The sequence below is a fragment of the Ochotona princeps genome, chromosome 27, assembly GCF_030435755.1.
Source record: "Ochotona princeps isolate mOchPri1 chromosome 27, mOchPri1.hap1, whole genome shotgun sequence".
Classification (NCBI taxonomy): Eukaryota; Metazoa; Chordata; class Mammalia; order Lagomorpha; family Ochotonidae; genus Ochotona; species Ochotona princeps.
Genome location: NC_080858.1, coordinates 13,024,931 through 13,039,282, shown reverse-complemented (window position 1 = coordinate 13,039,282; position 14,352 = coordinate 13,024,931). Strand labels below are relative to the sequence as shown.

General features: G+C 38.7%; 1 protein-coding gene across 2 annotated transcripts in view; it reads left to right on the top strand.

Moving 5' to 3' along the window:
• AEBP2 (AE binding protein 2) overlaps nt 1–9,806 on the top strand; it is a 57,417-nt gene extending 47,611 nt beyond the window's left edge. For both annotated transcript variants that reach the window (XM_058655662.1, XM_036497333.2), the window contains exons 6-9: nt 2,812–2,879; nt 5,410–5,523; nt 7,702–7,728; nt 8,278–9,806. In XM_058655662.1, the coding sequence (XP_058511645.1) occupies nt 2,812–2,879; nt 5,410–5,523; nt 7,702–7,728; nt 8,278–8,323 (255 nt within the window). In that variant the 3' untranslated portion in view covers nt 8,324–9,806. The remainder of the gene's footprint in view (nt 1–2,811; nt 2,880–5,409; nt 5,524–7,701; nt 7,729–8,277) is intronic.
• The last annotated feature ends 4,546 nt before the right edge of the window (nt 9,807–14,352 follow it).

Sequence of the window (14,352 nt, the reverse complement as noted above, 5' to 3'; positions counted from 1 at the left end):
CGAAAGTTAGTATGGATAAGATTTACAGATGATCAGATGAGGGATTAGAGGAGAATATGCCTCCAAGTGTTTAAGGCCAGGGCCAGAGACTTGAGTGATAGAATTGCTGTTTTAACAGAAGCTTTTGGGGTGTGCAGATTGGGAGAGAAGGGTGTAGAAGAGCTCCTAATTTGGATGTGTGTTAGAGGTCTTTTGGGCATCCTGTCACAGCTCTTGTCACGTACACAGGTGGATTTCACAGTTCAGAGAGAAGTGGCTATGAGGAACTTACGTGTATCAGTGGTGTTTATGGGTATTGGGCTTGGTGAGATTGCTTACAAATTAGTTGTGAATAGAAAAAAAGTTAACGACTAAGGGAGGACTCAAATAAACGTGTAATGATTTGGAGAAATACCTGTCTAGTAATGCATAAATACCTTTCCCTTAAGATATTGGTAGTGGTGATGATGAATAAAGTTTATAAAAAGTGAAGTGCTGGTGTTGGAGCTATTGTGTATTGGTAAAGTAACTACATGCAATGCCAGCATCTTGCATTGGTGCTGGTTCTTGCTTTGACTGTGTTAGTTTTGATACAGCTCCCTGCTAAAGGCCTGGGACAAACAGCACAAGATGGCTTAAGTGTTTGGGCCCTTGCCACCCACATGGGAGACCCAGATGAAAGCTACTGGGTTCACCTTGGCCAGCTCTGGCTGTTGCAGCTATTTGGAGAGTGAATCGGCAGGTGTAAGCCATATCCATTTCTCCCTCTGTGTTAGTGTCTTTTTCTGTAACCCTGATTTGTCAAATAGACAAATCTTCATATGAAAAAGTCCCAACTTGCCTGTGTTTCAATAAAGCAGTTATTTTGATGGAATTTGTAGATTCATCATGGGAAGAATAGAGATAGGTGCCCCCCTCCCCCGTTCCTTCCAAATTCAAGGAAGAAGAGCTAGAAATAGTGTATCAAGAGTCCACAAAGAAAATTAAATTTTTACTGAGAATCAAAGTAGTGAGATGGCAAGTGCTCTAGCTGTAGAAACATCTGGGAGGGCTTAAGAAAGTGGTCCTTACCCGTGCTGATTGAAAACGGAGCCACGAGCCTTGACAACCTGTTAATGATGCAGGAGGCAGAGGTGAATTGCAGCCTGCAGAATGGTTGTTGCTGGGGTGAAAGGTGGGGGGAAGAATCATTCCTGTTGGGATATGCTCTTCTGTGGATGCTGGGTGAGCCAGCACTCCGGAGATGCAGAGAATCGCTTCTGTTAGTTATCAGAAATGTTCAAAACTCATCACAAGTTAGCTTCTTTGTTAGGAAGTTATCTTTAGGAAACACTTGACCGAGAGGCAGGCTGCTGTGCAGTTTGTGTTGGGGCTTTGTTTCAGGCCTTCTCCAGAAGAGGTCAGCAGAATCCAGCTAGGCAGCGGCTTCCTGTGCTGGCTTGGCCTGCATCCTTCCTCCAGCGTGTCTCACTGTGGAGGTACTGTGCTTTAGTACCTCTAGACCTATCCTTGGGTCCTTGGATTAGTTCTGTTGCCTTCCACATTTATTGAGAACTAGGGATTTTGGATAAGAAAGTTTTTTTTTTTTTTTAAGATTTATTTTATTTTTTATTGGAATATCAGATATACAGAGAAGAGGAGAGATAGAGAGGAAGATCTTCCTTCCATCCGATGGTTCACTCTGCAAGCAGCCGCAGTGGCCGGAACTGCACCAATCTGAAGCTATCCTCTTCCAGGTCTCCCATGTGGATGCATGGTCCCAAGGCTTTGGACCGTCCTCGAGTGCTTTCCCAGGCCACAAGCAGGGAGCTGGATGGAAAATTAGGCCTCCAGGACATGAAATAGCACCCATATGTGATGCTAGACCATGCAAGGCGAGGACTTTAGCCACTAGACTGTTGCGCCAGGCCCAGGTTTTATGTTTAAAATTATTTATTTTGGTCTTCCTGCACAGGTTCACTCCCCAAACAGGCATGGCCAGGGATTAAACGCAGATCTCTCTTTGTGGGTGACTGGGATCCAAGCAAGCATTTGAGCTGTCTTCTCCCAAATAGTCTGAGTCTAGGATGTGATTTTGTTTGGCCAATGGTTAAGACGCTAGTTGAACGTCTGCAGCTTGGGCTCTAGTTGGGCCTCTGTTCCTGACCCGTGCGTGGGAGAAGCAAATTAAGTGTCCAGGTGATGTCTTTAGCTCTGACTCCACCCTGGCCCATGAAGCCATCTGAGGGAGTGAACCTGTGATGGGTACTTCTTTATCTTTCTGCCTCTCAAATACATAAAACAAAGATTTGGGAGAAAAAAGCATGCCATTTCTGGGTTAAAAATAGCATCTGTTAAAAACCAGATGCTGTTGAATTTGCATTTTGGAACAAGTACCTTGGGTACTGGGTAGATTGGCTTTGGGGGTTAGAGAAGGTCCAGGAAAGTATGAGGCTGCAGTGGTTGTGCAGGTGTTTCTCACAGCTTGGATGGAATCAGTTGTTTTACTGCAGAAGGTAGCCAGTAGACCTTTGTGTCTGGATATTTCACTTGTTTTGCACTGGAAATGATCAGCAGTGTTTGCTTTAACATGAACATCTTTGAGCGCATACTGTTCACTGAATTGATAGGTATTACTTTTAATTAGGTGTCCAGGCTTTGTAAATTTATTGCTCACACAACGGTGCTTTGGGTTTCCTGACACTGAAGTGTGAAAGAGTAGTGCAGAGCTGCGAAGAGCAGGGCGTTGTGCGGCAGCCACTCCTCCAGCGCAAGAGCAGAGTCCTTTCTAGGAACATGAAGAGGTGCTGTTTTACAGATTGTTTTTATGGTTTCTTTTCATGTCATTACCAGGTAATAGCTAAGAGAAAAGAAGATTCTGGCAAGATAAAACTTCTGCTGCATTGGATGCCTGAAGACATGTAAGTATTGGAAATACATATAATAGATTCATGCCTTGTTTTTATTAGCATCTTATACTTCAGAATGATTAAGTTGCTAAATTCAAGTGCAAAGTATTAAAGAAATGAAATTGTAACTTTTGAGGTTGTTAGGATTGAAGAGACTGTTAAAAACTGAAAAACTAAGTTTTTTTTTAATTGCTTCTAATATGAATGGCTGTGATGGTTTTTAATTAATGTTAGCTTTTCTTTGAATTTGATAGTACTTCTTACCTAGGTACTCTTCAATTCAGATATTTCATATTAAATTTCCTTTATCTTTTTAGCTAAAATTTTCTTGTTAAAACAATTAACATGTGATGGAATTTTTTGGTTCAAATTGATAAACACCAAGAATAGAATAAATTGAATGGAATTTCATTCTGTGTACTTACAGACATGCATTTTCTTACAATATTGTTTTTCTAGCTACCAGTGAGTGTGGAGAGAATTCAGAATTCGTTTTGGATATAAAAATGTGCGATCTGTTGACACATTAAAGAAGTTATTTAGCCTTAGCTCTCGCTACACACTTCCTCACCTCTTCACCTTAAAAACACACGCACACAGGCCTGTCCCCCCAGCTCCTGTCCCCTCCCCCCTTGTGGAAGAGCTCATCTTTATTAACTCACTCCTTTTTGCTAAACCTCAATAATTGTTCTCTACCAAAGGAGAAGTGCCTCTGAGAGTTTCTACCCCATTGTCTGCCTGTCTTGTTAGATGTGTGATTTTTCTGCATTATCATTGACACTGGCTCTTATCATTCCATCTTGGGTTTACAATACATCTTAATTGTTTCTATTTTTAGTGACCTGTTTTTTTTTTCTGAAGTTAATATTTTATTTATTTGAAAGAGAGTGACAGAGAGAACTTCACTTTGTATATAAATCTACTACTTAACTTCCCTGTTGGCGACATGACTGGGCTTTATGCTGGGCCTGGCCAAGGCCAGAGCCTGAAATTTCCATCTGGGTCCTCCCTTGGGGGTCGGTGACAGGGGCCAAAGACTTCGGTCATTTGCGCTGCCTTGCCAGGCACTTACCAGGGTGCTAGATTGTAAGTGCAGAAGCCAGGACTTAAACTGTGTGATGCTGGGATGGAAAGTGGGGGCTTCAAGCAGTCTGATTGGTGCTGCTGATATGCTGTGGCAGCTCCTATCAGAAAGGCTCCCTGCGTGGGCCCTGACGGACATGACAGAGGATGGTCCTAGTGCGTGGATCTCTGTCACCCGAGGGAGTCAATCATGGAACTCCTGGCTTTGGCCTGGCGGCATGAGCCACAGGATGGATGATTTCCTTCTCTCCTATAACTCTTTTAACTTTTTTTTGTTTGTTTGTAAGATTTTATTTATTTTTATTTTGGAAAGTCATATGTGCAGAGAGGAGGAGAGACAGAGAGGAAGATCTCCTGACTGCTAGTTCACTCACCAAGTAGCCACAGTGGCTGGAGCTGAGTCATAGCCAGTCTGAAGCCAGGAGTCAGGAGCCTCCTCTGGATCTGCCACACGGGTGCAGAGTCACAAAGCCTTGGGCCGTCCTCAACTGCTTTCCCAGGCCACAAGCAGGAGTTGGATGGAAAGCACGGCCCTCCTGTAATTTGAAGTAAATTACAATTATTAGGGGGGGTGATGGGAGTGACAGCTTAATCCACTGTACCATAGCACGAGCCCAGATTTGATGTTATTTGTTCTTTCTCTCCCATTTCCTTTTTCCTTAATGAATATTCATGTTATCTACTGAGCTCTTTTTATATTATAGCTTGAAACATTATATATTTTTTAAAAAGTGTCTATACTGCTAGTATTTTGAAAGTTCATCAATCTGCATATCAGAATACTTGAATTTCCTTGGAGGATTAGATTTGAATCAGAATTTTGGTTATACGTTTATTACTGTAAGGCAGATATACAGAGAGGAGGGAAACAGTGGAAGATCTTCCATCTGTTGATTCACTCCCCAAGCAGCTGCAACGGCTGGTGCTAATCTGATCAGAAGCCAGGAGCCTCCTCCAGGTCTCCCCTCGGGTGCAGGAACCCAAGACTATTGGCTTTCCTCTACTGCTTTCCCAGGGCACAAGCAGGGAGCTGGATGGGAAGCGGGCTGTTGGCATTAGAACTGGTGGCCATTCACGTTGAGGACTTCAGCCAAGCAGCTGTTGCACCGGTCTGCTTGGCTATAACTTTTAAGAAGCAACATGAAGTTCAGCCTTTTTTGTTTGTTTTTGTAAGAAACTTTTTGTCAGATTTCTTTGATCAAATGAAGGTCAGTTTCTGTTTCTGATGTTTCTGTGATCATGGCTCTGCCAATAAAAATCTTTAATTCATGCTGACAGTTTAGTGTTGCATTTTTTATCTAGGGCTTCATGACTAGCTGCTTCCTTGGATTCTGAAAACCTTGTTGAATTGGGTAGCTCTGTAACACTAAGTGAAAGGCCTTTGTAACTAAATGACTGGGGATGATTGTGAAGGAATATTGAAGATAAACCTGAAGTTCTTTTTCTTTTTAAACCATAGTCTGCCAGATGTGTGGGTGAATGAAAGTGAACGACATCAGTTAAAAACGAAAGTAGTTCATTTATCAAAGCTACCCAAAGATACTGCCTTGCTTTTGGACCCAAACATATACAGGTAATTCAGTTCTTGGTGTTTGCTTTTGTTTTTTAAAATTACATTCTTGAATCTCCCCAAATTTTGGAGAACTTACAACTTCTTTATTTATTTATACTGAGCATCCCTTATTCACAACACTTGTGACCAGAAGTGTTTCCAGTTGTGTAATTTGTGAGGTTCTGGTTGACCGTCCTTGGATGCAGGGTCTTGAAGTGCCTCGCGTGCCCTCTTTCCATTCAGCTTGCTGGCGCTGTTGCTTGTGGAATTTGGGATTACGGATGCTCAGTATACATTTTAGTACATTAAATATATGAAAATCATCACAAAATTATTTAAAAATTACATATTTAGAAAGAATTTTTGAAAGTATATATTGGATTTAATTTCAGTTTTAAAAGTACCTTTACATTTAAAAGTGCTTATATTGTACCAGAAATTATTCCAAAATAAGTTGCATTTGCTTAAACATGCAGTTTTTTCTGTAGTACAGGGTTTTGTGGACCTGGGAATATTTTGCAGGTATGTCGAATACAGTAACTAGTTGGAGTTTTAAACCTTTTCCCCTTCTCACTTTCTGAGAGTGCAGTGTAAATGTTGCTGTGTTGGGTAAGAGCCGGCTCCCAGCGTCCACATCCCTGATGCTTTTCTGACCTGACTCGGTTGGGGAGCAAGAGGAGTGCTCAGTCACTGGCAGAGATCCTCTGCATAAACTTCATCTTGCTAGCAGCTCTGTGTATTAGGTGTTGCCATCTCCGTTTTACAAATTGAAACATGCAAGATGTTAAATAGCTTAATTTGCCTGAAGTTATGCTGATGATATGTGGCAAAACTGACTATGTTTGTGACATATGCAAGGGTAAATTAAAAAAATTGAGGAAAATCATAACCAGTTTTGAAAAGGAATTCTGAACTGAATGAACTTTTTATGTTTTCAAATGAAATGTTAGGATTTGTTTTGCATAGAAATTGGTTGAAAAAGAGTGTGATGATGATACACAATAATCCACAAAGATGAGTTTTAGCTGTGATAAGAATTGCTAATTTGATGGTAATCCCACACCTCGAAGGTTCCATTTGTTTCATGAGTCTGCATTTTGAGGTGTTACTCAGTATAACAGGCAGTATTTCAGTAATTTGAAACACTTTTTTTTGAGAATGACCTTCTCAGGTAATGAGCAAGGACTTTGAGACTCTTGACTTTCCTTATTTCAGCAAGCATTTCTTTACCATCCTCTGGTGGAACTGCACAGTTGTACAGCAAGAGTTGTTCTTTGCACCATGAGATACATGACAAGGAGAGCAGTGAGGAAAATTCACTAGCAGAAACGTGGGACATCAGAACCTACCTCTCTCATTCTTAAGGGAAAATAATTGTTCTCATTGGTACTTAATTTAGGAATTATTTCTGTTGATTCTTTGCAGAGAGGGGTAACAACAGTAGCATGCTAAAAGACAGCTTTATTGAGAGCAGCGCTGCCTTTACAGATCTGGTTATTAATCTGGGAGCAAGTGTTCACAGCCTTCTGTTGCTGCCCTGCCTCTGGCTTGTTGTGTTTGTGCTGCAAGCAGCTTGGCTGTCTTAGTGCTCAAGGACTTAAACATCAGTCCAAGAGAGATTCAGAGTGTTCTCAGAATGTGTTGCTTTCATTCTTGCTACTTAGTATGATTTAGGCATAATAAGTGCTTCTGTAAATTAGCTTTCCTTTACTAAAAGCCTGTAGATTTTAATTTGAACTCTAATCTCTGTATTCTATTGTGGGAATCAGTATCGACTGTCCTCAACTGCGCAATGGTATAGCGTCATGGCCTGGTGTTTAGAGTGACTAGAAAAATACGTGGAGTGAAGTGTGAAAGGAAAGAAGCATTATCCTAATTTGTTTTTATGAGAAATAATTTTCTGCTTATGTGTATGTTAACATGAAAATGTGGCAAACCTTCAAAAAATGTGTTTGACTTCAAAATGAGATTACAAATAAGAGTTATTTAGAACTTATCTGTTGTGGTAGTTGGTTAAAATATGTATTAGATGCTGAATAATTCTTACAAGCTTACCAAAATTTTTTATTATATAACTAAAGTATAAATGGGAAATATTAAAGGTTATTTGATTTAAAATAAACAGGTTTAATGTCTTTTTGAAGTATACAGTGTTTGATTCAGTTGAATAAAAGAAGATTCCTTTTTCTCTTTTTCTAGAACAATGCCGCAGAAGAGGTTGAAGAGGTAAAAAATAAATAAATACATAAGCAAACAGCGGGGACACCTGCAGTCTTAGTCACTGACAATGGGTTTAGGAAAAGTTGCACATTAGAGTCGACCCCGTCCCCTCCCCATCCCCTTTAAAAGATTTCCAGTATTTAGAATAATATTTATGCTTAGTGTAAACATTCTGTGAATGAAGTAGGCTCTTTGGTGGAATATATTAATATATTACTGTATGTCCACGTTTTCATGGAATGGTACTGTGGGAGACTGAGCAAACACTCTGCTGGCAACGTAGTGGAACAGTTTCTTAAAGGCTTTGCATGCTTGCTGCTTTAAGCTGCTTTTTTTCCTTCCCTCTAGTAGTTAAAATAGTTATACTGAAAAGAAAAACCAACGCAACATGTGCCCTTAAAAATACCAAAAGCACTGTAAGGATGTTTGTCTTAACAGTGTCTATTGAATAGAATTATATTAGGAAATATTTAGGCCATGAGAATTATCAAGAGATAATTAACTCTTTTCAATTATAAATAGATGTGATTGGTTGCCATTTGTGTTCTTTTGCAGAACTCTGATAAGAAAAGTGTTCAATTTGTATTTAAGCAAACAGTGAAGGACATTTGCAATCAACTAAAAATCCGTCTTTCGAATTAGGGCTGAGAATAACTGTTACAGAGTGTTGCAGTGTGTACGGTGGCTCCCTTGGCAGGACTAGGGTTTCCTCATGGAGTACAGTATGTTAATATTTACCTATATAATTCATCTGTTAACGGTTTTTGAAAAACCTCTATTTCAAATTATTTGAGTAATCTTTGTATTTTCATTTAACCTATATGACTCTAATTTTTTTTCCTGAGGAGAGAGTAGTTGGTTTTTTTATCAATATAAGAAAAATTGTATTTTTTTTAAAGTATCTTCAAGCTGAATCCTTTATGCACCAAAGTTGGTTTTGAAAAGGAAATCATTTTCTTGCTTGCTAAAAGCAAGAAGCCATATGGATTTTTTTTTACTTAAAGAAATGGAATATGTGTAACTTGTTAGTATTGTTATCAAACAAATGTTGCATAGAGATAATAGAACATTGCTTGTAAATAAATCTGCAGATTTGTAATATATTTTTATATTATGAAATGTACTGTAGATGTTTTTCTAGAGGCATGAAAGTTAAATGTATATATTATGGTAGAAATAATATTGAAGGATATTGTAATTCACTAGTGCTGCCAGAGGAATTGTTAATAAAAGCACCTTCTTTAACAATAAATGTCTTTTGCAGACTTAAGGGACTATGTACTACTGTTAATATCTATGAGAACATGACACATTGAACATCCTTCCAGAACGTCTATAAGGGAGGACCTACACCCTTAATGGAATTATGGCACTCATTTCTGATAGTGACCATGAAATCCATTGTTTCCTTGCTGTTGGAAGGACATATTGTAAAGTTTGTTGTTATATGCAGTCAAACTGCAGAAAATACTCCTGATTCAGGAGTTTTCACTTTACTCCCGTGATATAAAAACCAGCAGTTTTTACACTAATTTAAAAAAAAAATAGACAAAAATATAGAAGTAAGCCTTTGGCTCCAAAATGGGAAAGATTTCCATGATGTTTAAGTCATTTGTCATTTGCTTAAAAAATTTTAAAAATGATAAAATTATAGGAGACTTTATTAATTAACAGTGGGTAGAGAGCTATATATGTGAAATGAGTCATATAAAAGTAAATGAAGTGCAAATAAAAAGCACTGCTATAAGACATTCTGGAATGACTGTTTAATAAGGGTATTATCCACACCATCTGTAGCAAATGGGATTTTATTTTTTAAAACAAAAGCAGTGTGTTACTATTTTGTTTTTGCTTAAGCACTTCATCAGTTGCTTTATACTGTATCTTCAAAGTAATCTGCAATCTCCTTTGTTCTTTTTAAAGTTTTGATTTGTTATAAAGTTGCCAAATAGAAGTGTTTTGGATATATAGTTTGTACCTGTATTTTTATTTTATTGCCTCATGTTCTTGTAAGTCATTCTTAATTGACTGATGATTGTAGACCTTGCTTGAGTATTTTTTCTAATAAAACAAAACAAACTGCATTTAGCTTCAAATTGTAACTATTCTATTAAATTTAAAAATGACCTGCAAAAAGATACAGTAAATATTCTTTAGGGACACAGTGAATGCGTTCGTGGTTATTGTTGTGTATAAATGGTTATTGATGATCTACTGCAAATTTAGTCATTCGCCCTCTATTTTTTGCTGCCTGTATGACTTGGGTTTAATAGTTTTATCACACCAAAAAGAATGAAGAATTAAAATGAACCCATTTTATTATTTGTTATGTTGGGAGGAAGTGAAATTTTTAACTTGTGGTATTCCTGAATCTGTACCCGACCATGTTGTTCTGCCTACTCTAAAGTGTGCCCGAAGTAATCTGCTATCCCTTACTTCAAGTCCACGACCAGGTGTGCACGGCCCTCTTGCATAGGGCTCTCCTTGTGGTGTCTGACAGCCTTCTTCCTGGAAAGGCAGAGCTGAGTGCTAACCTCAGGGCCTGAAATCCAAAATAGACACTGTGTGGCCCTTGGTCTAGCTGATAAAATTTGTGGAAAAATGGACTTAGGTTTAATATAATGTCGATCTTGGTGACATGCTAGTACAATAAATTTCCAGTGAAAAACTATTTGATGTATCTGCAACAGATGACCTTTTTGGAAGACATTTTATGTTGGAATTTTAAATGGTTGTAATAGTTCACCCTTTCATCTTTTGTATTTTTGTATTTTGTTCTACAAAATAAGACTAAGATTTTATAAACCAGATATGTTTGAATCATAAGACACATCTGCTTTATCTAAAAGAATGTTGAAGTGGAAAATATTGTGAATTTTAAGTTGTTTATTTTTCTAATAAATGTTTCGTATATAATTTTCCCTAAAGTGGACAAACATTACTTCTGGATTTTAGGTGAAAGGCAGTGAAAATTGGCAGTGGTTAACTGTCAGTGACTGAAGTGTTTTCTCCCTTTTACATGTAAACGAAATGTTTTAAATTCACAGAAATCTCAAAAGATGATTTTGCTACAGTTGCTGAAAACATCTTTTATTATTTGCTCTTTTAAAGAGAATTTTTTAAAGGGGTGATTAACTTCTTAGATTTTTAAATCAAAATATAAAAATGGGAACATATCGGTGAAGTATTTAAAATACTTGATGAATGTGTTTCCTGGTCATAACCTCAAAAAACCAAAAAAACCCCCAAAAAAACCCAGAAATACCTCTGCATCAGTTTTCCAAAAGGCAAGTAGAAGATGGTTTGTGTGCCTTCTTAGTGCATAAAACTGTGCAGCAAAGCCTGAAGTCCAGCCCTACCAAGTGCTTTTATGTTTTTATATAAATGTATACAGCGTATTTATAGAAAAAGAATTATTGAATATAAGCTTTTCTGAGAGAAGCGATTCATATTTCATAAATTGCTAAACATTTTGTTAGAAAATTTTCCATGTTATATAATTTTATTTTTGGTTTTTTTTTTTTTTTAAGATTTATTTATTTTTATTGGAAAGACAGATATATATAGAGGAGGAGAGACAGAGAGGAAGATCTCCTGTCTGATGGTTCACTCCCCAAGTGACTGCAACGGCCGGTGCAGTATGGAGCCAGGAGCTTCTACCAGGTCTCCTACGAGGGTGCAGGGTCCCCATGCTATGGGCCGTCCTCAACTGCTTTCCCAGGCCACAAGCAGGGAGCTGGATGGGAAGTGGAGCTGCTGGGATTAGAACCGGCGCCCATATGGGATCCCAGCATGCTCAAGGTGAGGACTTTAGCCACTAGGCCACGGCGCCAGGCCCACTTTTGATTTCTTTAAAAAAAAATCTTGTGACTTGGTATAGGACAATCTACAATTTTTATTTAAGATTCATTTTATTTTTATTGGAAAGTCCAATATACAGAGTGAAGGAGAGACAGAAAGGAAGATCTTCTGTCTGATGATTCACTCCCCAAGAAGCAGCCACAGTGGCTGGAGGTGCGCTGATCTGAAGCCAGGAGCCTGGAGACTCTTCCACGTCTCCCAGTCAGGTGCAGGGTCTCAAGGCTTTGGGCCATCTTTGACTGCGCTCCCAGGCCACAAGCAGGGAGCTGGATGGGAAGCAGGGCCCATATGGGATACCGACACGTGCAAGGCGAGGACTTCAGCCGTTAGGCTACCGTGCCAGGCCAATAATTTGCAATTTTAACACTACAGCTTTTCATTTAGCTAAGAGTTGTTGCTACTTTTTTTTTCTTAAAAAATTTATAAAAATTGTATAGTCTGCTCTGAGCAGTTTCCTAAATTATGTCGCATATGGTTCTGGTCTTCTGAAGATCAAAAAGGTCTTGTAAATGGCAGAGATTGGCATCCAGATGTTTGAAGAATTCTTTTCCCAGTTTCCTCTTGGATTGTTAGGTATGTCCTGTGATGCTGTTGAGATACTGTGTTCCTTGTTACTGCCCCAGCTGGTCCTGTGCATTGGTACATGCTTCAAGTCATCTCCAAGATACTTGTTGAAAGAGTAGTTCAGAGAAATACAGTTATGAGAAGTTATTTTGAAGAATTGTAGTTAGAAAACATGAAGCATTGGTGTGCCCCTCATAATGGGCACAGACTTTGGTTTGTCTTGATGGCCTCAGTGTAAAGAATTACTGCTATGTTGCTCTCACATACTCAAGTCAGTGGACCAGTTCCCTGCTGTCTGCTTTCTTTGAATACTTTGTAATGATCTCAGAGACAATAACCCCACCCTGACCTTTCTTCCTCTTCAAATGCTTGTATGATCCAGTTACAGAAAAATTAACTTTGTTTAGAATGATCTATTTATTTGGAATGCAGAGTTACAGATAGATGGCGGAAGACACAGATCTTTCATCAGTTGTTCACTCCTCAAATGACAGCTACAGCCAGAGCTGATCCATCTGAAGCCAGGAACCAGGAGTTTTGTTTTTGTAACTGGATCCAAGCATTTGAGCCATCTTCTGCTTTCCCATGTGCGTTAGCAGGAATCTAGATTGAAAGTGCAACAGCTAGGACTTGAACCAGAAACCATATGGAATGCTGGTGTTGCAGGCAGAGGCTTAACCTGCTATAGCATAATGCTGACCCTGAAAACCAAACATTTGCAAAGTTGGCTATGAAGCTTGTCATGGATTTATGTTTGTTAGACTGTTCCAGACATTTATGTGCAAGTGGCTCGCATTTCTTGTGTGTATGTAATTTATTACATTTTGCATACTGTTTGAAAAAGCATAGTTTTCAGGGAAGGGGTCATGGCTAAGGAATGGCACACAAGGAGAAGTTATTGTTAACCATAAGTGTATTTTGGCAAATTGAAATTCCAGGCCTGGTATGATAGCTCAGATGACTAATCCTCCACCCATAAGCACCAGCATCCCTTACGGACACCAGTTTGGGTCCCGGCCGCTCTGGTTCCTATCCAACTCCCTGCTTGTTGGCTGGGGAAAGCAGCAGAAGCAGCGAAGGATAACTCTGGGACCCTGCACCTACGTCTTTTACCTGGAAGAGACTTCTGGCTCCTGGCTTCGAATCTGCTCAGCTCTGGTCTTGCGGCCGCTTGGAGAATCAATCAGTGGATGCAAGATCTTTTCTGTGTAAATCTGACTTTCCAATTGAAATAAATAATAAGAATCTTTCAAACAAAAAGAAATTTGAAAAATACAACTTACGTCTTTGAAAAAATATTTTCTGTGAACTTTGGAAAACCCCACATAGGCTCTGAGAAGAAGGTGACTCCTGAAAGCTTGGCCCAGGGCAGGTAGTTCAACATACACATCTTTGAGGCTTTGATGGAAAGGCTTCCAGCAGCTGTCGATGAACTCATATTTACATAGCAAAGGTTAGTTTTTATGAAAATTAACTTGCTTAGGTTTTTCTTTTGTCTGTGTAACACTTGTGAACTGATTTTATTTTTGCAATCTTGATGTCCTAAACATCAGTATTCTTCAAAAATCGCTTCGTATATTGTTAAAGTTCTACTTGTCAAATGATGAAATTAATGCAGGAGAGCACTCACTTTGAGTCCCCCCACCATGACAAGATGTTACGTAATAAGTTAGTTGTATAATGTCAGTTGGATTTTTTTATAGGATTAAACCTGCATCTATTACAAGGTGTGTTATTGCCACAGTGTTTTCCTAGAGTGGTGAGACTAGCGTAACCTTCCAGCCGAGTTGTGGTGGTATTTTCCCATGCTGTATCAACCCTGATATACTTGTGCTTTTCAGCGTAAGGTGTTAAAGTGATAATATGTTTTGAGTTAAGGAGTACATGGATTGAGTTGCAAGTTGAAACAAAAATTTGTCAACTTTTACTGGAGCTCCTGATACAGTTTTTTCCTTTTTTTAATTTGTTAAATGTACACTATATCGTGACCTGTTACTAGTGCTTATTGGGTGAACATGGCTTAAAGTATGAATTTTTTTTATATTTTAGATTCTTTTTAAATGCAGCCTGTTTGCATTAAGAAAAGATTTCTATCTTAATGAAGCTTTCTTAGTTTTTCTGATCAGTATTGTTTGTGCAAGATCTATTCGTTTTCATTTGAATGACAGAGTTAGAGAGAGGAGAAAGTTCAGCCTGCTGGTTCAT